This window comes from Kryptolebias marmoratus, linkage group LG22, assembly GCF_001649575.2.
Source record: "Kryptolebias marmoratus isolate JLee-2015 linkage group LG22, ASM164957v2, whole genome shotgun sequence".
In the NCBI taxonomy this organism is placed as follows: domain Eukaryota; kingdom Metazoa; phylum Chordata; class Actinopteri; order Cyprinodontiformes; family Rivulidae; genus Kryptolebias; species Kryptolebias marmoratus.
The window spans coordinates 22,703,942-22,728,211 of NC_051451.1; the positions used below are offsets into that span (position 1 = coordinate 22,703,942).

The 24,270-nt window shown below is 36.5% G+C and overlaps 1 protein-coding gene across 2 annotated transcripts in view; it reads right to left on the reverse strand.

Moving 5' to 3' along the window:
* eys (eyes shut homolog) overlaps positions 1-24,270 on the reverse strand; it is a 161,562-nt gene that overhangs the window by 80,538 nt on the left and 56,754 nt on the right. For both annotated transcript variants that reach the window (XM_025005208.2, XM_017412860.3), the window contains 5 exons: positions 21,466-21,587; positions 19,883-20,142; positions 8,160-8,256; positions 7,610-7,717; positions 5,500-5,645 (listed from right to left, as the gene is read on the reverse strand). In XM_025005208.2, the coding sequence (XP_024860976.1) occupies positions 5,500-5,645; positions 7,610-7,717; positions 8,160-8,256; positions 19,883-20,142; positions 21,466-21,587 (733 nt within the window). The remainder of the gene's footprint in view (positions 1-5,499; positions 5,646-7,609; positions 7,718-8,159; positions 8,257-19,882; positions 20,143-21,465; positions 21,588-24,270) is intronic.

Consider the following 24,270-nt stretch of genomic DNA (forward strand, 5'->3'; position numbering starts at 1 on the left):
TTCCGTTTGATACAGAGGAGCAGCAGCTCTAATCAGAGTTTCCCCTAGATGATGGAGCTCCCCACCTTATCCCTGAGGCTGATTCCTGCCACCCAATGAGGAAACTCATTTCAGCCGCTTGTATCCAAGATCTCATTCTTTCTGTCTGGATCCATATCTCATAGCCAGAAGTGAGAAACTGAACGTAGGACCAGTAAATCAAGAGCTTTGCCTTTCTGCTCAACTCTCAACAAACCGAAGCAACATCCTCATTACTAACAAACAAGAGCCCAGTCTTTCAATCCATTTCTCACTCCATCCTTTCATCACACGTGAACAAGACTCCCAGATACATGAACTCCTCCTCATGAGGCAGAGGCTTATCCCCAACTTGGAGGGAGCATTCCACTTTTTTCCAGTTGAAACCCTGACCTCAGACTTATAGGAGCTAACAGTATTCTTAGTTTGGGTTAGCAGTTCTCCATCCAAGCCAAGCACAGCCTAGGACTGTGTCTGCTTTCCTTTTCTGACCCGTTAAGTGGTTTTCAAGAACCTCCTTGAGGCCAACCGAAAGTCCTTCTGTATAGCCTCCCACATCCCTCCCACGTTCAAGTTTTTGCATCTGCAACCACAGAAGCATAGTCTTCCTACTTTGACAAAAGTGTACTGCTTTAAGCTTTTCTCAAGCAACACAATGGTTATCCGTAAACCTTTTTTTATTGCATTAACTTAAGTAAATGTTTTTTCTCAGCATCATTCAAATTTTTTAACTGAAAGCATGTTACACATTCGAGTCAATTTTCTGCACCAAAGAACTTGCCATTCATTCAAGCAGAAAACCTTTCATCATCTCTGCCCCAAGAAAATTAGACTCAAATGAACATTAACAGAAAGATGAATGAAACGTGATGGGGCGATCACTAAAAATTCACAACAAATAATTTACATTTCCTCGAGTTAAACCATACACAGAAAAAGATTTTGCAATATAAACACTTTATATGTGTTCAACCACAGTCAATTATCTTTAGTTACATAGAATATTTTGCAGGTTAATAATTGTAATTGCCAGCAGGAAAAGGTTTCAAATAATTCACTTCAAAGAATCACGTCTCCAGATTGCAACATGATTTATGCCAAAAAGTAATCCACAGTAAGAAAAAGCTGGAAAATCAAATATAATCTACTTTCTAAAGCAAAACTGTTGTGAAAATCATCATCTTTGATCTTTGAGTTGCTTGTGCCATTTCTTCTTCTTTCATCTTGGTACAAAATGAGTCAGTAAACCTACGATATCCTTCAGAAAATAAAAAAAAAAACATCCAATTAGTTAATGACTAAATCCTTAATGTGAAAATTCTGTTTTCCATCAGCATGGTGTTCATACTGTCCAGATAAAGCTTTCTTAGCAGCGTGACATGTTTTTCCTCTCTGATCTCTTAGTAACCTTTGATATGAAGCAATAGTAAACATGAGCGTGAAGTGTGCATTACAATAAAGAATTTCTTGGTTCTGCAGCTCTGTCTTTTCATATCAAGGTTTCCCTCTGTCTTTTCAGATCCCTCATATGTTTTGCTCCGGTTACTAACAATATGGCGTATCTTGAATGCGGTAAATTTAAAGGATTGTTGTACTCGATAGTGAAAAGTAGGGCAAACCCTGAACTATGAATATCCCATTTAGATGCAGCTTTCTTTTTAAAAGGCATTAATCAGATAAGGAATGCTCTGAGATGAGAAAAGTTAAAACTTTGCAACAGTTCTGTGCCTTTCAGCTCAAAGTTCTCAGAAGTAGCAATATATATTCCTTGCATGTTTAATATGTTTGTAAGATTAGAGTTCAACTCCTTGATAAACATGAAAAAATAATTATAAGAGACTGTAATGTTTAAATTAGGCATTTAAGTTATTTATTACATAAACATCCAAATATTCAGTGGCTCCAGCTTCTCAAGCTCATCCTGCTCTTATCCATTTTTGATGACGGCAAATGTCTTTGGGCTTTAGTCTGTTGCTCTGACAAAACACGCACTTTGAAGTCACAAATCTTCGGTATCTTTTAAAGAAAACACAACCTGAATGTCAACAATAACTATAACTTACACCAGAGGTTGCAACATTTATTTTTTAAATGCCACACAAATTTAGTTAAAGCAGCAAAGAGTTGTCTAATTTTTTGAGCGAAACAAAAGAAATTTTCAGGACTTTTCCTTATTATTCAGACTAAGACTAATTTTGAAGCATAGATGGCATGCTAAGTAACAAAAAGTCTCTACATGACTTAAACAATGACACTTTCTTGATACATCAAAATTAACTGTGTAAAGTGACACATCTGACAAAACATTTAAATGTGTGAGTCTCTATGTGTGTGTGTGCGTGTGTGTGTATGTATGTGAGGTCATGGGTTGGACAGGAAAATTGGTTAAATCTCAGGAAGTTTAAAACTAGTACCATGCAGGTGGGTCAAACTGCCACTCAAACTGATGACCTGTCTGTCTTTGCTGCCTGATAAATGAGACTCTGTTATTCAAACCCTTGTTTAAAGTAAAGTTTTATCTCCGTCTCCGTCATCAAAAGTTTCCTAAATCAAAATAGAGAAGATCAGACATGTAAAATTATACACGGACAAATAAAACAAAGATAATCAGAGGCTGAAAAGGAAAGGAAATTGAAAACATTTAAAGGCATTTTATTATATAGTTTTTTTAAAACTAATTTTGAACTCTATATAATGTTTAAATAAAAAGAAAATAGATATAGATCATGTAAACTGAATGAGATTCTTTAAAGACTAAGTATAATAGACAGAACTGTAACATTACATTATTACAACTATGTAAATTGATGAGCAAGGTCTGGAAACAACTGAAAATATAATATTTTCTTTAACAATTATTAGTTTATATGACAAAGCAAAGTAACATTTGCTCCATCACTGATGACAGCAGTAAATAAATTCATTCAAGAAGCAGTCACAAAATAGAAAGCACATTAATTGTTAATAGCTACCGTATTTCTTCTACACCTTCGAAGCACCAATGCAGTAATTCTACTTTAATTTACTACAAAGAACAAAGGTGAAAATGTGAGATTCAAAAAATAATTAGGTCTTGTAGTAAGTTTTATTATTTTTCACAGGGAATAACAGGAACATAACATTTACTAATTTGGTCAGACAACTTTATCCAAGCTGTGGAGTATTTTAAACAATTACCAACATTACAAAAATAGGCTGAAAAGTGTTTACAGATGAATTTTAAACTACAGAGAACAAACAGCGTGATTATACAAGATGAATGTGTTACATTATTATCAAGCATGTTTACAGAAAATAAAGTAGTCATTGTTTATGTAAATATGTTGCTGTTTTAAACAATAGTGACTGATTACTTATTGTTTTCAATATTTCTGTTTTTGAGCAAGTAAGGCACACATTTTATTTATTAACCATGTAAAAGGTAAGAATAGTTGATTTATGTAAAATACAAAGATTATTTCTAAAATAAACAAACAGTGACAAACTGACCCTACAAAACTGAATTAACAGGATCCTGGACAACAAAAAACAAAACAAAACAAAACAAACAAACAAAAAACACAGCAAGGGTTGGACTGTCATCATCCAACAATGTGCTGACTGAGCAAACTGCAACAATGTGCTGATTGCACTGAACAATCACTCAAGGGAGCCCGCTCACTAATGATGGGTGAAGAAGAGAAAACAGAAGGTGATGAACACTCCGCTTAAACTGTGATTTACATAAACAAGATCTGTCATTAATCATGTCGCTGCGGTGACTTATGACCTTCCAACCCAACACGACACCTCCAGAATGTACAGTAAAAAGATACGTTAGTGGGACTGTACAACCTCGTGAGCCAAAAGTCTTAAATAATAATCTGTAAACTGAAATCTAGGCAGCTGCCAAACCTGTCAAAGCATGCTTTACAGTTCAGAGTATGACACACCGGGAACAAAATGACACTGTATCTAAAAATAAACTTAATGTGATTTTCGGTTTGAAGTGAAGACTTGCCAAATAAAAGAAACACACTGACACTTGAAAAACAAAGAGATTAAAACATGTGCTTCTTTAATCTTAATGTTTCCCCTCTAAATGGGTCATACGGGCTTTTAGATGTGTAGAAAATAATGACAAAACTGTCAGAAAGGTGAATGAAATTATCTTCTGGCTTCTTTTGTCATTCATTACTCTTATCCAACAGTTTATGAGTCAAAAGGGGCTTGAGCTTTTTAATTAGTTTTAGAAATGTGATGTTATAGTGTTCTTTTACGGTGGAAACCAGAGAGAACATTTAATAAAGAAGCAACATAGATGGATGCCTGCATAAAATTCAATATATGTTGTGATGCAGGTGGGAATATGGTGTCATCGTAGTTTAATCACATCACAAGCAAACAGATATATAGCACCAGACTGATTTATTAGTAAGCAGGTTCAGTTGTTACAGTGAAAATTATTTTTGGCATCCGATATGCCAAAAGAAAGCCTTGAATTCCCTGGTGGTGAAAACAAATAAATGTTAATATTGTCAAATGACATGGCGAGTTACAATATTTTTCAGCCACCATAATACATCATACCACCAAAGCAGAGGAACATTTCAATTAAGCCAGAAAAAAAGCCCCACTTACGAATGAGTCAATGTGAGAATGATAAATATTAAAAGAAACACGCAGCCACAGTAGAGAAATATCACGCACCAATTCTTTGTGTGTTTTTTACAAAAAAGTTGCAATGCAACTACAGATGTTACGACAGCAAATATTTTGTAAGAGTTCTGGTTGGTTTGAGCCAATCTGAACTGTATCCCCAGGCCGCTCGCTCTCTTGGGGAACCCTGTTTCCTCAGATGAGCTTAGAGCAACAGAAAAAGTAATGACTTGTACTGTGCTGTGTGTAGGCCTAATAATAAAAGCCGCTTCTGTGGGAATTGGGCCATGCGTGTCAGGTTCTGCTCTCCAGAGTGGCAATACCTCCGAGATTCCCCACCCCCACCCCAACTCTGAACTGGGGAAGGATAAATTGATGATACAGTGTGGAAGACAAATGAAATTAATCTTCACACTACCTGACAGGAATCAGCTTTGCACCATCACATTCACGCACACAAATGCACTTGATTTCAAATGGCTCAAAATCTGTCCAAGCAGAAATATGACAGGAAAAGGATTAATATCAAACAACAATAGTGTTCTGAGACAGAATAAGCTTACAAATTGAAATAAGCCAACTAAAAGACACTGAGAAGTTTGAATCAGATAAAAACAGGTGACATGAATTTCTCTCTCATTAGCTTTACTAAAAAGCAGAAGTGGTATCTTTCAGAGCCAGGCAGGCTAATTAAAAGCGGGCATTGTGAAGCTTTTTTACCCTCAACATTAAGCCAGATCTGTGTCAGAGCTGCCTCAATCGCACGCAGCCACAGCAGTCATCATGATAAGCCTTTTAGACTCTCATATTGATCTCCGTGTCACCTAAGGGCAAAACTAGTACCTGTGTATCCTGGCCAGCAGACACACTTGAAGCCTCCAGGCGTGTTGATACAGATGCCCTCATGTAGGCAAGGTGAAACTTCACACTCGTTCACATCCAGGTCGCACAGAACTCCAAAGTAACCAGGAGAGCAAATGCAGCGGAACCTGAAGAGGATGTGATAACACTAAATCATTAAAGAATGAGGTGAAATTCTGCAAAGACAGCAATATCATACTTTTATCTTTAATTCTCACAGTTACTTTTAAGAATTCATACATTTTTTATCTCAGTAAAACAGTTCTAGAGATGCACTTAAAAATACCCCCAGTCTTTCTCTCTGCCGATGGTCAAAATCCACTAAAGTTCACTAAGTTTCATTAAAATCTGTCAAGTAGTTTATTAAATATTTTGCTAACAGACAAACAGGGTTAAATCCAACACTTAGTGCCAAAATTTTAAGAAAATGCACTGCGTTGAGGATGACTCCCCGCTACTACCACACCCCATTTTAGCTTAATATCTGTAAAATTTACAGAGTTTGAGCCATTTTCAGTTTTATAAAGTCAGTTGGCTGTTGTGGCCATTTTGAATTGGTGCAGGTTCCAAAAAGTAATAAGTTGTACATGTACATCCAATGGTCACCTTCTGAGAGTTTCATTAAAATCCATCCAAGTGGAAATATTTTACAAACAGACAGAGTTGACTCCATTAATAATGAAGTTTTTAAAATGTTGTGGATTCCATTAACCCTAAGAGTATGTGTTGGGATGACTCTGTGACTACCACACCATATTTTAGTACAATCTCTGTAAAACTGACTGAGTTGTGGCCATTTTTTGTTTCCTAAGTTTGATTAGCTGTGGCAGCCATCTTGAGTTGACTTCAAAAGTTAGTCAATTGTAGCTCTACATCTAATAATAATTTTGATATTGTTCATTAAAATCTGTGCAGTGCATAAAAAATTTTGCTAACAGACACGAGCAAAAACATCATCTCTCCCCTTTCTCTTTCAGTGGTGGGTGATAATAAAGCAACAGTAGTTAATGTTTTTTCCTCAGTGTGTTTGTTATTTTAAATTATGTTAAAGGGGTATTACTAAGGGAATAGCTCAGTCTTCCAATGATAAGCCTTATTCAATTCCAATCCCTTGCTGAATCTAATTTCACATTTCCAGACATCTCAGTGGAGATAGTTATTGTGTTTCAGCCTAAAGTAATAAGAAATCATACAATTAGCCACCTCCTTGGTTATTTATTAAATAACGTTTATCAGTAAAACAGGTCTTACTGTCTTATGACATTTCTGCAGTATACTAAATGCTTTCTTGTCATGTAAGCATGTCAGATCTGCTTGTAAGAGAAGTTATAAAGGCTGGTTTTAGCAATGCTGTACCAGAATACACTGTCTGCGTTGCACTCTCATGCAGCCAGGTTCAAATTATCTTAAGAAATAGGATGTGTATACAAGATGGCAAGGCCTTGAAGAGTACTGCACGGTGTGAGTCATCATCACAGCAACAGAAATAGACTTTGCTCGGATCAGGGAGATGAAGATGGCGATGTAGACGTGGGATAGGCGGCTTTAAAACCCACCTGATGTGAACTCCCAGGACTGTGCAACCAGGGGGAGTGCTCTGAGGAGGGCCAGGTCCCATAGGAACAAAGTCATAACGGGAGACAAACTGGAGACAAACCATTTAGGACTTAAATTGGCCCTGGGACTTCTCAACCCATCTGTCCGACTAAGCCTGGAAGCCCCGGGGCTCCCATTAGGCACAGCAGAGAGAAACACCGGTGGAAGTAAAGACCAATCGAGATACATGATGTGTTCCTGCTGAATTCGCTCTCTGTCTTTAGAAAGGGAGCTTATGTGTGTCAAGAAAAAAGACAGGCTTGTTATATAAAGTGAAACGCTTTGAAGACCAACCCCACAACCTAGCATGTTTTCTTTAGAAAACAGTTTTGTTTGTTTGCCTTTCAAAACAAACTAATAAATTTAATTGTGCCTGGTTCTTACAGATAGATGCATTTTCTTTTTAACTTGCACAATAAAAAACAGCAGAGGTGTAAAGTCAAAGCAAAAGTAAATAAATACAAATAAAAAATACATAAATTAAATTCATATTTACATGTTCACAAGGTCCTGACAGATGCCAGCGTTGCTGCAAGGGATGGAGGCACACTCATTGATGTCTTCCTCACAGTGAAGGCCAGAGAATCCCATCTCACAATCACACCTGGAAGAGAAAAATCAGTAATATTGACATTTTGTCTAAGATGGAAAATAGAAATACTATGTTTCCTGCAGGCACAGACAAAGAGCAAATGGTAAAAAAAAGAAATCTATAAGACTTAAGTGATATAAACTTTGCATCATATTCAGTTGGATTACTCAGTCTGTATAGTAAAAAGTGAACATTTATGTCTGTTTGACCAAACTTAAAGCTTGAATGTGTAAAACATGACAAGAATAATTAAGGCAGGCTTATTTGGGACTCTTAACAATTTGACCTAATTTCAGCATGAAAACAAACATTAGCTTGAGGTAATCTGCCTTCAAAATGACAGCACAATGCCTTAAACACAAAGTAGAGACCTGTTATGGTTACTAACAGAACATTCTGAACTTTTCTTCTCTTCTAATAAACAAACAGCTGGTTTTAACTTTAATTTTTTTACCTGTAGCCATTGACCTGGTCCACGCAGCCCCCTTGATTTTGGCATGGGTTTGAGCCACACTCATTGGTGTCAATTTCACAGAAACTTCCTTCAAATCCTGAAAGATAAATGAGATGGTCATGGATCGGCAGACCTCAGTACATCCTGAAAACATCAGGGCCGATGATAACAAAGGCCCCAGTGAATGCCATTTTAATGGAACTAGTAGCCCCTGTAGCATATCTCATCTTCCAGCTCTCAGCACTCACTGTTTCCCCTTTGAGAGTGTGTAAGTCTAATAATACTACAGTGCCACAGACAGATTGGTCTGAGGGTTAGTGGTTTGGGGTTTGGGAGGTGTGTGTCTGTGTGCGTGGACACACTTTTGTGTAAGCGTGTGTGAGAGCAGGAAAACCGGAGAGCAAGGGGACATCTTGTTAAGTTAGGGTAAGAGGGAGCAGCTAAGCCCAAGAGCTCTTTTGCCCTCGTTCATTAGGGGGTTGAGGGGCAGGATGGCTAAGCAGATCAGCATGGATGTTTTGTTGTACATTTGAAGGCAGCCTGGGAGCCTGTACTGTTCAGCCTGTTAGAGGTATGCCACTAGTGTTTGGTCTGCTGGGTAGAAAACTTTCTTTTTAACAGATCAACTTTTGCTATATGCAGAAAATATTGAAATACACTTTATAAATTAATAACAAATGAGTTAACCCACTGCAGAAGGTGTGTACCCTCATAAGAAAGCTGGCAGATGGACAAAGTCCTCTAATAAGTACTGAATTTTTATTCCACTGATATAAATATTCTTCAAAAAAATGTTTTAATCTGTCATGTAAATTAAAAGGTCTTGATAAATTCATATAATTCCACAATAGTTTAAATGACTCACAGAAAATATTTAAATTAAACATTTACAATACAATAAGTAGCTAGTAGACAAAAAATATTCCTTCAATTTTCTTCAGAAAAATTATGCATGACATCTTGCGCACAATTTTTTAGTTATGATTCCTTTTGTTAAGAGTACCTGGTGAACCAGTTAAATGCAGGAAACAACTAAAGTTTAATCAAAAACATAACAAAAACACTGAATACAGAAGCCATATTAAAAGCAAAAAACATGTACCACAAGTCTTTAACTTCACCTATTTAAAAAGAGCATTCTAGTAATCAATTTGAAAACATTTTAATATTTATGTTCTGAAAAATAAAGAAAAAAGGGAAGCATGCAACCTAGAAAGTTAAGCATTTTTATTTAGGAAATGTAACATAATTAGATGGCTTTAAGATAAATTTAGACGAAGCAGCACTTATTTCCACTTTGATGTAAACATAACTGAATCCCAATTATTTTAACAAATTCCAAACATTATTTTGTAGAACTGAAAATAAAGATAAGGAAACATACACAATGACAGATTAAAAAGAAAGATGAACAAGTGGAACTTGTTTATCTTAATCTAAAGGATAACTAAAAAAAATCTTAAATTTGTAATTTTGCTAACAGTATTTCTTAAATTCACCAGTGTCGTGAATGTTTTGTTTTACAACATATGTACTTATAACAACAAGTTGTGTTGTAAATCACAGAATGGTATAAGTGATTGTATCATTTACAAGAATTCTTATTTCCAATTTATTTTATTTGTGGTTACTGAAAAACATTTATATTAAAGAAGAATGAAACAGTATTTTGCGATTTTTAGTTTCCCAATTTATCTGACACTTATGGAAAACGTAGTAATGGCAGAGAGAGTGACACAACTCTGTGGTCTCTTGTGTTCATGTTTAGTCTTGTGACCAAAGATGCACAAAGAGAACGGAGCATTTGGTGAATTATGGAACGACGTAGTTTCCCATGCTGCTCTGTCAGTCAAAGCCATGGCGGCGCACCTTGGGGACCATTTGGAATGTCAATGCAATGTAATGCATCTTCTGCGACTAAGCAGTGACTGGAGGCTTCTCTTTGACAGAGTGGGATACCCAAGGCGTGAGCCCACAAAGTCATTCCATCATCTGGCAGGAGTTACAGCATGTGATCACTGCAGCTGCCAGTAACTGTCTCAGAGGAGAAGAAATTGTGCGTAATCCCCCAGTGGATACTGAACTAACATTGATTGACATTTCAATTGAAACATAAGATATGTCTTCATTTTTAGTGGAGGATGTTTGGTTTGGACGGCCGCAGTGGAGACTTTAGTCTTTAGTCACAGAGACCAAACAGTTTCTAAGAAGGAGCCTTTTTAAATTTACATAGCCCACAGCTTTTGCAATATAGATTATGCTCTCTATCAGTGGATTCATCTGTGTGTTGTCATAACATCAAATGTCAGAAGTCACTGGTGGTTTAATGTGTGCAGGATTATTTCGCTCAAATAATAAAAAAATACCGTATGACTGAAAGTTTTGTGTCAAACTTCTGACCTTATGAGTTTAAAATTTTAATCTATTGTGCTTCTGCTTTATCAGTCAGTGTTTAGATTATTCATTTTTGCAGGATCTAACAGATTTATTTATTCATGATGATCTTAAAAAGTCAAGGAAACACTGAAATATTTTTAGATCACATAATGCCAAAAGAGTCCTCTGTATTTTGGTTGTCAATTTTGTCATTTGATTAGTTTTGTGCTGGGTCTGTTTGTGTGACCAAAGCAAATAAAATACTGTGGATGGGTGGGTCCATCACTTGAATAATTTTACTAATGCATATCTTAGTTTGGATTTTTGTTACATAATTTATATTGTATCAACAAATGCAAAGACACAATTAAAAAAAAAATAAGAGAACTTGATGTAGACAGATAAACCATAAATCACTTAAATTATCATAGTTATGTTTCTCAAAATCAAGATATTTGAGTCCTGACCGAAAACTGGGTTACTTGAATAAGTGGGTTAAGAATAGAAAATTTCTTTGCATGTAAACACCAGCTAGTGAAGCCTATTTACCACTCTCCTCCACACCTGGACCACCTCTTCAGTTCTGCAAATGAATGCACAAAATGATTAAACACTGAGTTTATTTAAAATTTGTTTACCGTACAGCTGTTACCATCCAAGGCCTATTTTTATCCATTATGTACAAATGAAGCCACCAACCTCTTTCTCACTGTGATGTTGAAGTACTTACCCACCGCTGCTGTCAGCCATAGAAATATACATGATTTTTTATTTTATTTTACCCCCAACAGTCTACTCTGGTGTCTAAATTTTAGGTAGTACTTTGAACAGTGACTGCAGTGTTTTACATGCAGTGAGATTTTAAATCACGTAACTTGTCAAACAGTTTCCAGCTTCTTTCATGTGATATTCCACAAACTAAAACAAGACATTTTAAGCCACCTTTGGTCAGACACTGAAAGTATAAAACAGCAGACGACAACACCTACATTGTTTTTGTTAGAAAGAAATGTTTGCTGGCTGTGAATCTAAGCAAAATCCTTTGTTTTTGTCTTTTTGCTAAAGATAAAGAAACAAGGACAAAAAACAAAAGCAACACAGCTGTAACAGATGTTGAAAATGGCAAAAAGTAAAAGGAAAAAGCCATGTGGAACAGCCAGGGCGCAGGTGTCTTGCCTCTTGGGTCTGCACCAAAGACACAGACTCTTATTAAATGACCTACAATCATGGTTATACACTAGATGACTCAATTTTATGCCTGTATTATATCATCTGTTCCTTACAACCATACCACTATTTTAAAGTGTCTGGTACCAGAACATAGCAACAGATTCTTTAACTTTTATAGATGTTGAAAGGAAATCAATGTGAATCAGGCTTACATTCTGCAGATTCTACCAGGTCTGTATCTGGGGAGTTTAAAGGCCTTGTAAACACTCCAATATCGTCACGAGAGCAAGCTTCAGCTGAATGATGTGTCATGATTGAAAAAAGTTCACAAACTTCAAGGTGAAATGTGATGACACTGATGGAAGCCTGGACAGGGACAAAGAGCTGAAATATGTGATTCAACAAGCTTACGTCAAGAAGACAGACAGCACTTTTTTTCCCTCACTTGACCTCAATCACACAAGCCTCACACTTCACACCCTCCATGTTACATCTTTAGTGTTTACCAGCACCTCCCACACAGACCTCAACACAGCATTGCCAACACCTGTCTTAGCATTAAAGATCATATAAATGCACTCTGCCTCTCTCATGTCTATTTCCAATGGTCAATTCAAGAAGCAGAGGGAGCTGGAAACACTGAACCAGAAGAAGGTTGCAGGTTCAAAATGGATCAATCTGGATGGATCAATGCATCTTCCTGAAAGCCAGCACCAACCAGGTATGTGGGATTCTATAGGACCTCTTCCACTTTAGTCTTAATCAAGAGACACTTCCAAATTTGTAATAAAAAAAATCTTTGTTCATACATCAATGACAATGACTACGTGAGTGTACTGGAGAGACTGCTATAGCCCTGCCTAATTAACCTAGTAAACAGGTTACAGGATTCAAAGCCCTTTACTCATTGCCCTGAGATTGGAGCTAAGATTGCATGATCTACCTTACTGAGTGAGCCCACTCTCATCTGGATGAAGCAGGCAGCACAGTGAGGATTATGTTCTTTGATTTATCCAGAGCTTTCAACTTGATTCAGCTTGTTCTGCAGAATCTCCAAAAAAACAACAACTTCTACTGAGAAACTCAAGAAAATACAAGTGCATTGCTCTATAACCACTTGAATTATTGACCACCTGACAGACCACAGTACAATGAAATTGCTGTGTGTAAAAGTGGTCAGCAGAACACTGCAAGGGACTGTCCTTTTACCCTCTTTGTTTACCTTGTAAACCACAAATTTCTAGTGAACCAGAGTCCTGTCTCTGAAAAATAGTGGACAACTCTGCAGTTTTAGTGTGTGCCAGTTATGGGTACAAAAAAGTACAGAAAACTACACTACATATACTGTACCATTATGTGAGAACAATCACCTCATCTTGTATGTAAAAAAGACAAAATAGATAGTAGACCTTAAAAGGACAATCATTCGGGTGGACATGTACATGGACATCAGTCTTCATGGAGACGACGTCCATGCACAAGCTGCTTAACATAATGAATACTATTCATACACACTTTACACAATATATTGTTGAACCTAGAGAGTCCATTTCATCTGAGACTTTTTTGGCTCCTCTACCGTATGTAACAATTATTTCTACGTAGAAAAAACATACAATAACTTTCTATGTCAAGACATTCCTTTCTGAAAAAAAAAATAAAAAAAATCCATAATCTAGCTACTTGCCAGGGGGCTGTGAAGCTCGGTGGTCAGTGCCATGCTCTCATAATCAGGTTCGAGCCCAGGTTGCATCAGGAAGGGCATCCCGTATAAAACAATTGCCAAATCTCTCATGTGAGTTTACTCGCTGTGGTGACCCCCACATTGGGAGACAGCTGAAAGAAAAACAACAGCAACAATCTAGCTACTTGCCTTTTTATGTTCTTAGTTTCTCTGTTTATTCATCTGTCCATCCATTTATCTTCTTTTGGTTAACAAGAAACTGAACAATGTGGTTTCCCTTTTTAGGACTATTAATGTTTTTTAGATGAATAAAAGAATTTTTTTTTTCCTGCTGCAAGTATTCGTCTCCCTATAGTTAATAAAAATAGTAATATTTGCAGAGCACAAGAATAGTAGCAAGAAGATGTCCTTTCAATCTGTCAAAATTTTAAATACTGACATTACTTAAAGGTTGAAAAGGAAAATGCAGATAGGAAAATTAAAATTCAAGTTTTTTTTTATAGTTTACATTTTAAGCCACTGACTGCATCTGCTTTTATCCATAATATTTTGTCATTAAGGGATATTTTGGCTGTAACCTGGTGCTAACACTAAGTGTTGTAAGATGCAAGATATATAAAAACAGGTAAACAAGCAGTTTGATGTCAGATGACAAAAAAGGACAAAAAAGTGACAAAAAACATACCACATTTTTACATTATCCCAACAATTTGTTTTTACACTAGGTTTTTCATATTGTATGAGAAGATCACAATAATATGCTACAAGACCTCTGTAATATTTGGTTAAACAACTAAATTTATTTCTGTTGTCTCATTTTTTCTCCAGGCTTGATATTTGTGCAGTTAGTTTTTGCTGTCTTATCAACCCTTTAATTTTATTATCTTAGCTTTCCATTTGCACTTACGTCTTCCATGTCTGAAACTTTGGCTCCACAGCTCTTCAAACATAACATCTTCTTGGTGCCAGGAGGTTTTTGGTGGGTTTTCTAGCACATATGCCTGTGTTCAACAGAGATATGTTTTGAAATGCATCCAGTGTCTGGTTATGGTCTGCACTCATGCTAAAGTATGCCAGTCGCGGGGTATGCAATCACATCTGAAATTCATTCTATGCTGTTGAGTATACCGCATAAAAAAAGCAGGTCATCAGTGCAGACTTATATATATGGAGAGACCTTACGGGTATTTTTTTAACCAACTGTGGAGCATTCAAGGGTTAAATACCAATGCTGCTTTTTTTCCCTCGTCTTGTTTATGCAGCAGTTGTTCAGGCTGGAAACAGAGGTCTCAAAGCTGAAGACAAAAATAACCTTTACCCTCAGTAATAGAATATCACTTACATTTTTGTAACCTTTGCCTGCAAAGAGGCACATTCTTATTCTGATGACATCTTTTACATAATAATGTTTGTTTACTTATGTGTGCACTCATTTTCCAAATATTAGACAAGACATCAGTATTCTGTGATTTTACATGCTATGAACTATGCTTTAAATACTATATGACCATTGCTTGCCTGTCTCTCATTGGTATGTATGAGGGAAAAAAAATTGTTCTTCTGTACACTTAAAGTTAAAGCATATTAGTTTAGTTATATTCTGCTGAAAGGATGAGTCATGCAACACATTTTTGTAATTACACACAGAGTGAAAATGTGTAGTATGTAACTATACACTCCATGGGCTTCTGCCTTCTCAAACGGGACATTTGTGTAAAAATCCTTGTGTGGCACTTTCTTCCTCTATAAAGTTTTTATTACTGTAATTTAACATCTTACGAGCCAATATAAAGCAAAACAGTAAATGTAATTTGCTATAGTTTATAAGTTTAGAATTCATAAAAATAAAACAAAACAAAAAAAGCACATCATAAATTGACAATATAAGGACATAAAATACAGCAAGCAGCTGATTCAGAATGTATGTGTTATCTTATGAATCACTAAAGTGTAAAGAAAAGGATCATAGATATTCATCTACATCTGTTGAGGCGTCTGGTTTAAAAGTTGTGACACATCTGGTATAAGTCACTCTAACCACTTGCTCTATAAAAAATAGAATGAATGAACAGTCTTTCAACCCATCTACGGAAGCAAATTCTCTCAACACATATTAGGTATGTGTCAATTCTTTTGCTGGCATGGCTCCACGGTAGCTCATTAACCAACTGTTTGGTAGGAGGCAATCTCAATCTTGTGGAAGGTGAAGGCTAGTGTAGCATGCCATGCAAATAAAGGGGTTTGCTCTCCATCTGTCCTGGAGTACCTCTGGGGATATTCTGAGCCATGGAGACTAAAAGGTTTTTGCATGTAAAGGGACCACACAGTTCTTCTGAATTAATTCACTATACTGCAAAAATCAGCTTTTTGTGCAACGGTCTATAAGTTAACTGAACGGTTTGCCCCCCCTGTCGAATAGTTAACCTCTGTCACTCAAATATGCCAACTTAAGAAACCTCTATTAAAAAAACAAAACAAACAAAAACAAAAAGTCCAAGAATAGTGGCAGCATTTGCATTGGGCAAATAGAAAAATCCCATGTGACCAAAAATATGGGCTAGGAGAAAAAGACATCATTGTTTGCAACCACAAACTTTGTACAGATCCTTCCTTAAATTTTCATGACCTGATATAAATTTGAAATAGTACAAAGCTTGCATTTGAGACATCAAAATAAAAAAATGCTTTAAATTTGAGTTGCTTTGTGCCTTTTATTGTGAGAATGGGTTTTGATCGAAAGAAAGAAAACTGAGTTGTGGTTTCCATGTGCAGAAATTTGTCTTTAAACAGTTCATCAAATTGAACAAGAACACCAAAAGCCTACTGATCGTGTACAGAACTCAGAACTGAACACAAGTCTGCCTTGCAGTGCAATCTGGCCTGAATGATTCTAGGTGTTGTTTCATTAGTTGTAGTTGTCAACCAGAAACCCTCACCCCGACCTCTATCCACAACTCTCCTTTTTTCAGGTCGTTTCCCTATTAGGTTAGTCACTCCCTGCAGAGGCTCCTCATTAAGGGAAAAGTGGAACATCTGTGCTGGTCAGGAAAGATGACTTAAGCCTCCTGGCCAGAGCTTCGGCACCCAGAGTCCCAGTAAGCAAGAACAAAACCTTCCTAAGGAACACCACAATTGGAAAAAAAGAAAAAGACTGCTTCACTTATATTTTCTTTTAAGAAGACTCTTTCAGCTAGCTCAGGTTTTATTCTACCCTCCAGGTTCACACAGTCTACCTTTGTAGACAAAACTCATTTCTATTGTGGCTGCGTTTTACAAATCCCTTTTATGCTGCTCCCAGTAGAAACCTCCTAATGGCTGCCTTTTAGATCCCACTGAACTATGAACACTAAAACTGCCACATCAACCTTTTTATGAGAGAGATACAGTTTAGTGAAGTGTCTTGGGAAAACTATGACCACACACTTAACTTTATAATGCATTCAACGCAGCAAGTTGGAGAAGAAAAAATCCTTTAACTGACAATTTAAACATTTATCTATAACCTGTGACATCAAGCATTGTGAAAAAGACTGACAAAAAGTGTGAAAGAGAGAATCCACTCTCAAGAGTTTTACTTTTGTCATATGAACATCCTAACATTTAGAATCTGCATTTTTTTTCCTGTGGCACAGTTAACACAATGCTGGTAAAATGGTAAAAGTAAGAAAAAGACATAAGTCCACTACTTTTTAGTTTGTGTGGCTCTTGTAAAGTGATCAGAATTATCAGAATATTTTATCTGAATATTTTTGAGTTATTGCAGTTTTTCTTTACAGTTTTTAGAACATATCTGCAGCCATTTTACTTGTACTTTTTAAATCATGAACTCTTTAAATCATAATCACAAAATTAAAACTTTAAGGCTGACAGTCATGTTTAGAACCATTTTTATATTTATTCATATGTCCATTTTATTACTTTAAGAATATTATAATCTGCTACTCAGTTGCTAGCTAAAATATGCAGAATCAGACTCCAAAAAAACCCCCATGAGTCAGTCCAAAAAGCATCCTGTACTGGCAGCCACATATGGATTTTATGGGTGATACAGTGTGCAATGCCAGCTTTTACATAAAAAAGCTTTTTTATGTATCTTCGAGCCAGAGAGGTTTTCTCCACCTAAAGTGATACAAAAAGTAAAAACACTAAAGGTTAAAAAGATGTTTCCACTTTTATTCTCACTTGCTTCTCCAAGACTTTGATTTGACCAATTGGCTCTGCTTCATGGATCTGACTGGTTGAGGCTAACCCATGATAGCAGACATAGACAGATGGTTCATCCAATCACATGCCAAGTTTTATGTTTTATTGAAAATGACCTTTTCTATACAGTTTTTACTGACAACAAATAGTTCTCTGTACTGAACCATCTGGACGATTAGGATACAATATGTATCTAAAGCAGACTAAAGTAAAGATGTAAGGCTTTGGGAGAACAAAACATCTTAACAATAATGAGATTTGAGTAAAACATTAACTGTTTTGTAATTACAAGAAAAGGATCAACTAGACTTCTGATTTACTAACATGTCACAATTGTGGTTACAAGTACCTGAAACAGATACCATGACTCTAATTCAGGTGATTTAATATTTATACTTAGTTATGAAAGGTTTCACAAACACGAATATTAGTCACCAAAACTTAGCAATATGTTATCCTACATGTAAAAAAGTTACTATTGCTAAACATAAACACCTAAACTAAAAAAAATGCTCATAAAATACCAGGTTTTACAGTTAAACGTTGACCAGTAAAATAAAATCTCTTTAGAAATTGCTTAATTTTTTAAAACTTACTACAGTTGGTGTGAAACTAATTGATAAATGTGTCCAAATGAGAGGAACAGCTGCGCCTCAATAGCATCAAACACAAATGAAGCCAGCTGATATAAGACCTCAATAACACCACAAACTTCATGTCTGCCCTGAGGCAGTTGCCATGATCTCTGTGCCTGCAGACTCTTCGTGTTGTTATACACTTTGTTTTAATGTAATCACTGACAACTTTGTGTCTAATAACAAACAGGCTTTTTCTGTTTTTTGTTTTTTTTCTTAATTGGTTCATTTTTTTTTATAGCAAGCTATGCAAAACGGCAAATGAACAAAACTGAATTCCATGCCCTACATGTTAAGTTAACCTTGCCAATATTTAAGAGTTTAGTGTCTATCTGCAAAGTGTGGGATGCAATTTGCATTTGGCATGAAATGTGGCAGACATACGCAGACAAATTCTAATCTAGGAAGGCCTAGGAATAATGTAAGGCCTACACAATTACCTTGACACAACCTACATTGAATGGTAAACAAGTCAAGCCAAGAGTTGTATAACAACTCTGTGATTGTTGAGGTTGTAGCTATGTAGGTTGGATTTATGGTGAATAATAAGGAAGAGTAGTGAGTCACAGTCGCTTGTGTGAAGTGAAAACGACCAAGCCCACGCAAAGCTCTTGTTGTAATGTATGCAGCCAGTTCCCAATTTCCTATTCCTCTCCGAGGAAGCTTTCTGAAACTAACCCAGCTGCTCTATTTATATCTGGCAACATCGTTTCATCTCTGTGCTGATAGAGCCATTAGTTACAGCACAACTTTGTAGTTCTTAACCTGTGCAATGATAAGTCTGGATGTTGAAAAACAAAACAAAACAAAAAAATCAATTCAAATGCAATCAATAGCTTACTGGCATGTTCTAATGAAAGGATGATCAATATTGGATTCTTCTATGAAAAATCAATCTACCAATTCTCAGTACCAAATTCGCAAGTCCATCGTTCATCCTCCGGTTGGAAAGCACCTATATGGTATTCTTTACCCCAGATGTCTATCGTGTTTCTTTTGCAACTATCCAATAAAAGGCATAATGCAAGAAATGAAAAACAAACAAAAAAAATGTATTAAAAAGTGCAGTAATCATTAGTAAAAACCAAATCAAAGAACACTTGTGTCTGATGAATTACATTAAATCTAAAGTTATCTCCTTGCTTTTATTCCTGATCATTTAAAAAAGGAAGTGAATAGTATGACAGCCTGGTGTTTGCTGCAACTAAAACATAAGGAAAATAAACAGACAAGATTAAAGGGACTGTTTTTTTAAAACCATGGTGATAGGGTGTAATGGGTTTTCTCGGAATTGACTTGTTTGAAGACTAGAAATGAGTTAATGGGTGAAGAAAGGAAGAAAAACGAGCAACTGAATTATTGAAAACGAGAAAGAAATTGGTTCATTGACAGCCATGTCCTGTCCACAATTTACTGTGGCAGGAAGTACAGATTGGTAGATCAGACTTTAATGTCTCTGTTTACAAAGTCATTTTAGAAAGACCCGAAGCATTTCAGACTGAGGGTAAAAACAAGCCTGTTCTGTTTTTGTTTAATTTTATAAAACAAACTCAGTATATTTAAGCTTTTCAGTTTAAAATTCTGCAGTAACGCATAGACATAGAGCTAAAATGAAAACCCTGTGAGTATGAGACTGTGGCAATGTGCTCACTCACCAGCTGGGCATGTGCAAGAGGCTGTTCCATTGGAGCGTGTCAGGCAGGTGGAATCGTGTAGGCAGGGATTGTGGAGGGGGTCACAAGGGTCATAAGGCTGGTCACACAGGAAACCGTTGAAGAAGGGGGGACAGGTGCAGGAAAACTCCCCAGGTATGTCTGATTCTTTGCACTGAGCTCCATTTAGACAGGGCCCAGAATCGCACTCATTCACGTCCTCTGCACAGTCCACACCTGTCCAGCCCGACGAGCATAAACACCTTAAATACATCAGACAAGAGAGCTAGAAGTGCTGTGGAAATCTGATATAAATTAAAACAATTTGTGAATACACTAGAGAAATTGCATTTTCACAGAAAATACAGTGTGAATGTGATGCGCTAAATGAAATCTGCTGAAGAAGCTAAAACTAAGTCAGTAAAATAAAACAAGTAAAACAGAGGCTAAAATGAGGAGAACAGGCTTAAATGAGCAGAGCATAAGCTAAAAACTAAAAGCAACAGAAAAGTACCTAGAAGCTAAAAGCAGCAGAACAGTATCTAAAAGCTAAAATTTGCAGAACATATTCTAAATCCTGCAAAAAGGATGCTGACATTAGCAAAACAGAAGCTAATATAAGCAAAATTTGAGCTAAAAATAGAAATAAACTGAAAAGATTCCAATGTATTTAAAATAAAGTTAAATGTATTAAAGAGTAAAAAAGTTACAAAAACTAAAAGTCGCAGTATACTACTCTCGATGAAGTTGAATGTTTTGATAAAGGCTTATGACTGGTTAAAATAACAAATAATGCAGAAATTGTTTGACTGTAAAAACATACAGAAGAAATTATAAACAGAAAAACAAAAGCGTGAATGCTGACTCGGCATTTACTCTTCTAAAGGCTCTTTATTAGCTAAGGGCTACGAATGTTGTACTATCTGTGTTAAAATGAATAAAGTGATGGACTACTTGGCACAATTTCCTGCACACAGCTATAATGTTGTAGCACCTTCCTTGGCACTTCTGTCCTGTATCTTTGCGTAAGACAGTGTGGGAAATTTACAGGTTAATTGCGCTACTCGTCAGCGCAGCTTTTAATTCTGGATGACTGAACGTAGGACACAGGAGGTTAGAGCTCTAAGTGTGAATTAAATGGAAATGCTTGCATGCTACACACAGACAGAGAGAGGAAGAAACAGAGAAGCCGAAACTGTGTGAATTTAAAGTGCTTGTTCTTATGGCAGGTGGGTATTTTACTCGATGGCAGGGAGTACCGGAACACTGGCAACCACTTCACCCTGCATTCTTCTCCATCCCCCACCTTTTCCACCGAAAGCACTTTTACATCTCCCCGCCGAGAGCGGGCGTGAGCCGAACAGTTGTACCAGCTTTCTTCTCCACTGAGTCACATATCCCCTGAATCCTTTTCATGCTGTGAGCCATTGATTGACTCATTTGTTTTACCTGCCATCTGCAATTCATCATCTCTGCTGTCAGCAGAAGGACATATTGCTATCTCTAAAGAGCTTCTTTTTCTGAATTTATTAAATGGCTGATGCACCTCGTGAGGACGCTGCCCTCAGGCCAAATCCCACACCTACTTGTAGCTGTTGAGAAGGTCTGTGCAGGTGGCATTGTTTTTGCAGGGCTGTGATAAACATTCATCAGTTTCTTGTTGGCAGTACTTCCCCTCCCAGCCTGAATGACACACACACTCATAACTCTGCAAGACAAAATATGAAAACACCATTAGATTAACAAAAAGACATATTAGCACATTCCATTTGTACTTGTTAAAGAGTGTATACTGGGTAAAGTTGTGCATTTATGTACTTTACTGCCACTGTTTAGGATGCTGTAAATCTGTAGACGTAATCCATTAAACAGTTATACAGAAGTCAGATGGCAGTTTCTCACTTACATGGTCAACTGTCTATACCCATTTTATTTGAAATGATAAATAGTGTAATTATCTAAATATTTAATTCAATTTATCTGACTTTTGTCAAAAAAACAAATAAATAAAAAACTAAGCAGAATGAAACCACCTACTCACAACAAAAGCTTTCCTGTGGAAATCTGCTTAAACTGAGGAAGAGTCATGCTTGTCTAACATTTTCACATTACCGGTATGCAGATGTATTCCTCCTACTCTCCACCCTACGGACAATATGCAAGTCGGTTTTTTTCAGCGTCATTTAACATGTATCATGTAAGCTTTTATCAGACATGCAGCAATATGGCTGCAGTTTTTGTTTGGAAATTCCTTTTCCTAAAAAGCAAACATGTAAAACGTGTGATCTGGATTTGGATTTCTGCATTTTTCTCCAAAACATTTTTTTTCCCCTGTACTTTACGTTAAGGAAGACATGCTAATGTTGCGTATTTGACTGTTTTCCCAATGTAAAACAGTTTGTGCACCACTTGTCCTTTAATCATCATTGCATTATGCATTATGATAATAAATCACAGCATGGGAGATGAACGGTTTGTTGTCTGATACTTTCCAATGTGCAAGCTTAATTTAAATTCCTCTCTGCATACATTATGAAGGGAGGCATATGGTCAAGAGCTGTTTTGGAACCATCATTTGCTAACCTCCTGTCTAAAGGTCTTAAGTGACTCTGGTTGAATGAATGCTAATCTTTATTTCATACACTGAAGAGAAGCCATTAAACTTGGTCTCATATAATTTCAACAAAATAGGCTCATATGATAGTGATAGGGTGGGGGTGGGAATGCCACCATCTCATGATAAATTAGATACCTCCAGGAGACTCCAATTCCTTCCCCCTGGCAAAAGAACATAATCTCATTTTTGTTGCTAAGTCACCTTCAGGGACTGCAATTCTCCAAAATAAGCTAAAGCTCTGTGGGACACGGTGTTCAGAGAGACAAATAGCTGCTCTGTAAACAAGTCTGTGAAGGAGTTTCCAAAAAGTGGCCCTATTTGAATAATGAGTATATAAAAAATATACCTGAGAAACAAACAGACTTGAAACAGTTGGGTAAAATTACATTAGATTCACATATCTTCCCCAGCTCTCTTCTTTCGCAGTGGCTTTTTGTCTTCGGGGATTGAAGTCAACGCCAAAAAATGAAAACGTTTAAATCAGATTTCCATTGTAGCAACTGTAAAACTACAATTTCTTGTAAACTGCTTCATAATATCAGAAATAGGCCTTTGTCTAATAAATGCTGGAATGCTTCTTTCATCTAATCTCTAAGATTTATATGGTTTTCATGATTCCTTTTTAATGACAAAAAGCTCTTTTCTGTCTGCTCAAAATTTAAACACTCATTTATAATTTGGGTGTCCTACATGCATCAGAGTTAAAAAGGAAAACAGAAAACAAGTCAAACTCTTTATTTCTGACATATCTGTGTCACAACTGCAATCTGTTAGCAAATGAGCAGCTGTTGGAGGGAGACCCCTGGTACTCATCCACACAAGTGAACAGCATGCTGCTCCCAAGGCAGGTTTGCAGCTGCAACAAATCAATGCTGCTGGTTCGGAATTCACATGAATAACTACAGAGAACAAACTGTGACCAGCAAAAATAAAGTCTAAATGTATTTTAGAAGAGTTGCTTATTTTTTCATTTGAAGTTTGACCTAAGAATTTCTGATTCCTCACTGGTGTTAGTTATTGCCCACATAGAAAGGCGAAGGCAGATGATAATGTTTTTGTGTCTTGTGTCTGTCTATCACCAAAATATCTCACGAACCACTGGATGGCTATTAAATAAACTTGCAGAAAATAATCACTGGATGTACATCTACAACAGCTTTTGGAGTCAACATGATTTAAAATGGCTGCCACAGTCAACTGAGCTTAAAAAAACACAAAAAGGGGAGAAGGGAGGCCATTAAAAAAAAAAAAAAAAAAAAAAAACACAAAAATGACTAACTCCAACAGTTTTACAGATATTTGGTTTGGTAGTAGCTGGGCCTGATTCCAAACACATACCCTGAGCTCGAATAGATTGCCCAAAAGCTTTGTCTAAACTGTGACATTAATTATTTGTAGTCAACTCTGACTCTGTTAGCAAAATATCTCATGAACCACTGGATGGACATCACTGAACCCTACAGGAAAGAATAACGGAATATACCTCTACACCAGGTTAACTTTTAAATCTAAGAGCTGAGAGTCATTCAACAACTTCTCACATCTCACAATATGGCTTTAGACTGTGTATAATGTTAGAATGTAAGTTCCACTAAAATGGCTACAACTCCATTTCTCAACATGATCTTAGACCCAAATTCTGTCCTGAAAGGTGGCAGATGATAAGAAATAATTCCTTCAAGGAATGCTTGGCCTTTAATTTAAACATGTTTTTTAAATTATTTTTCTGCATATTGTAAATTGTAGTCACACCTGGAAGTACCGTATTTTGTCA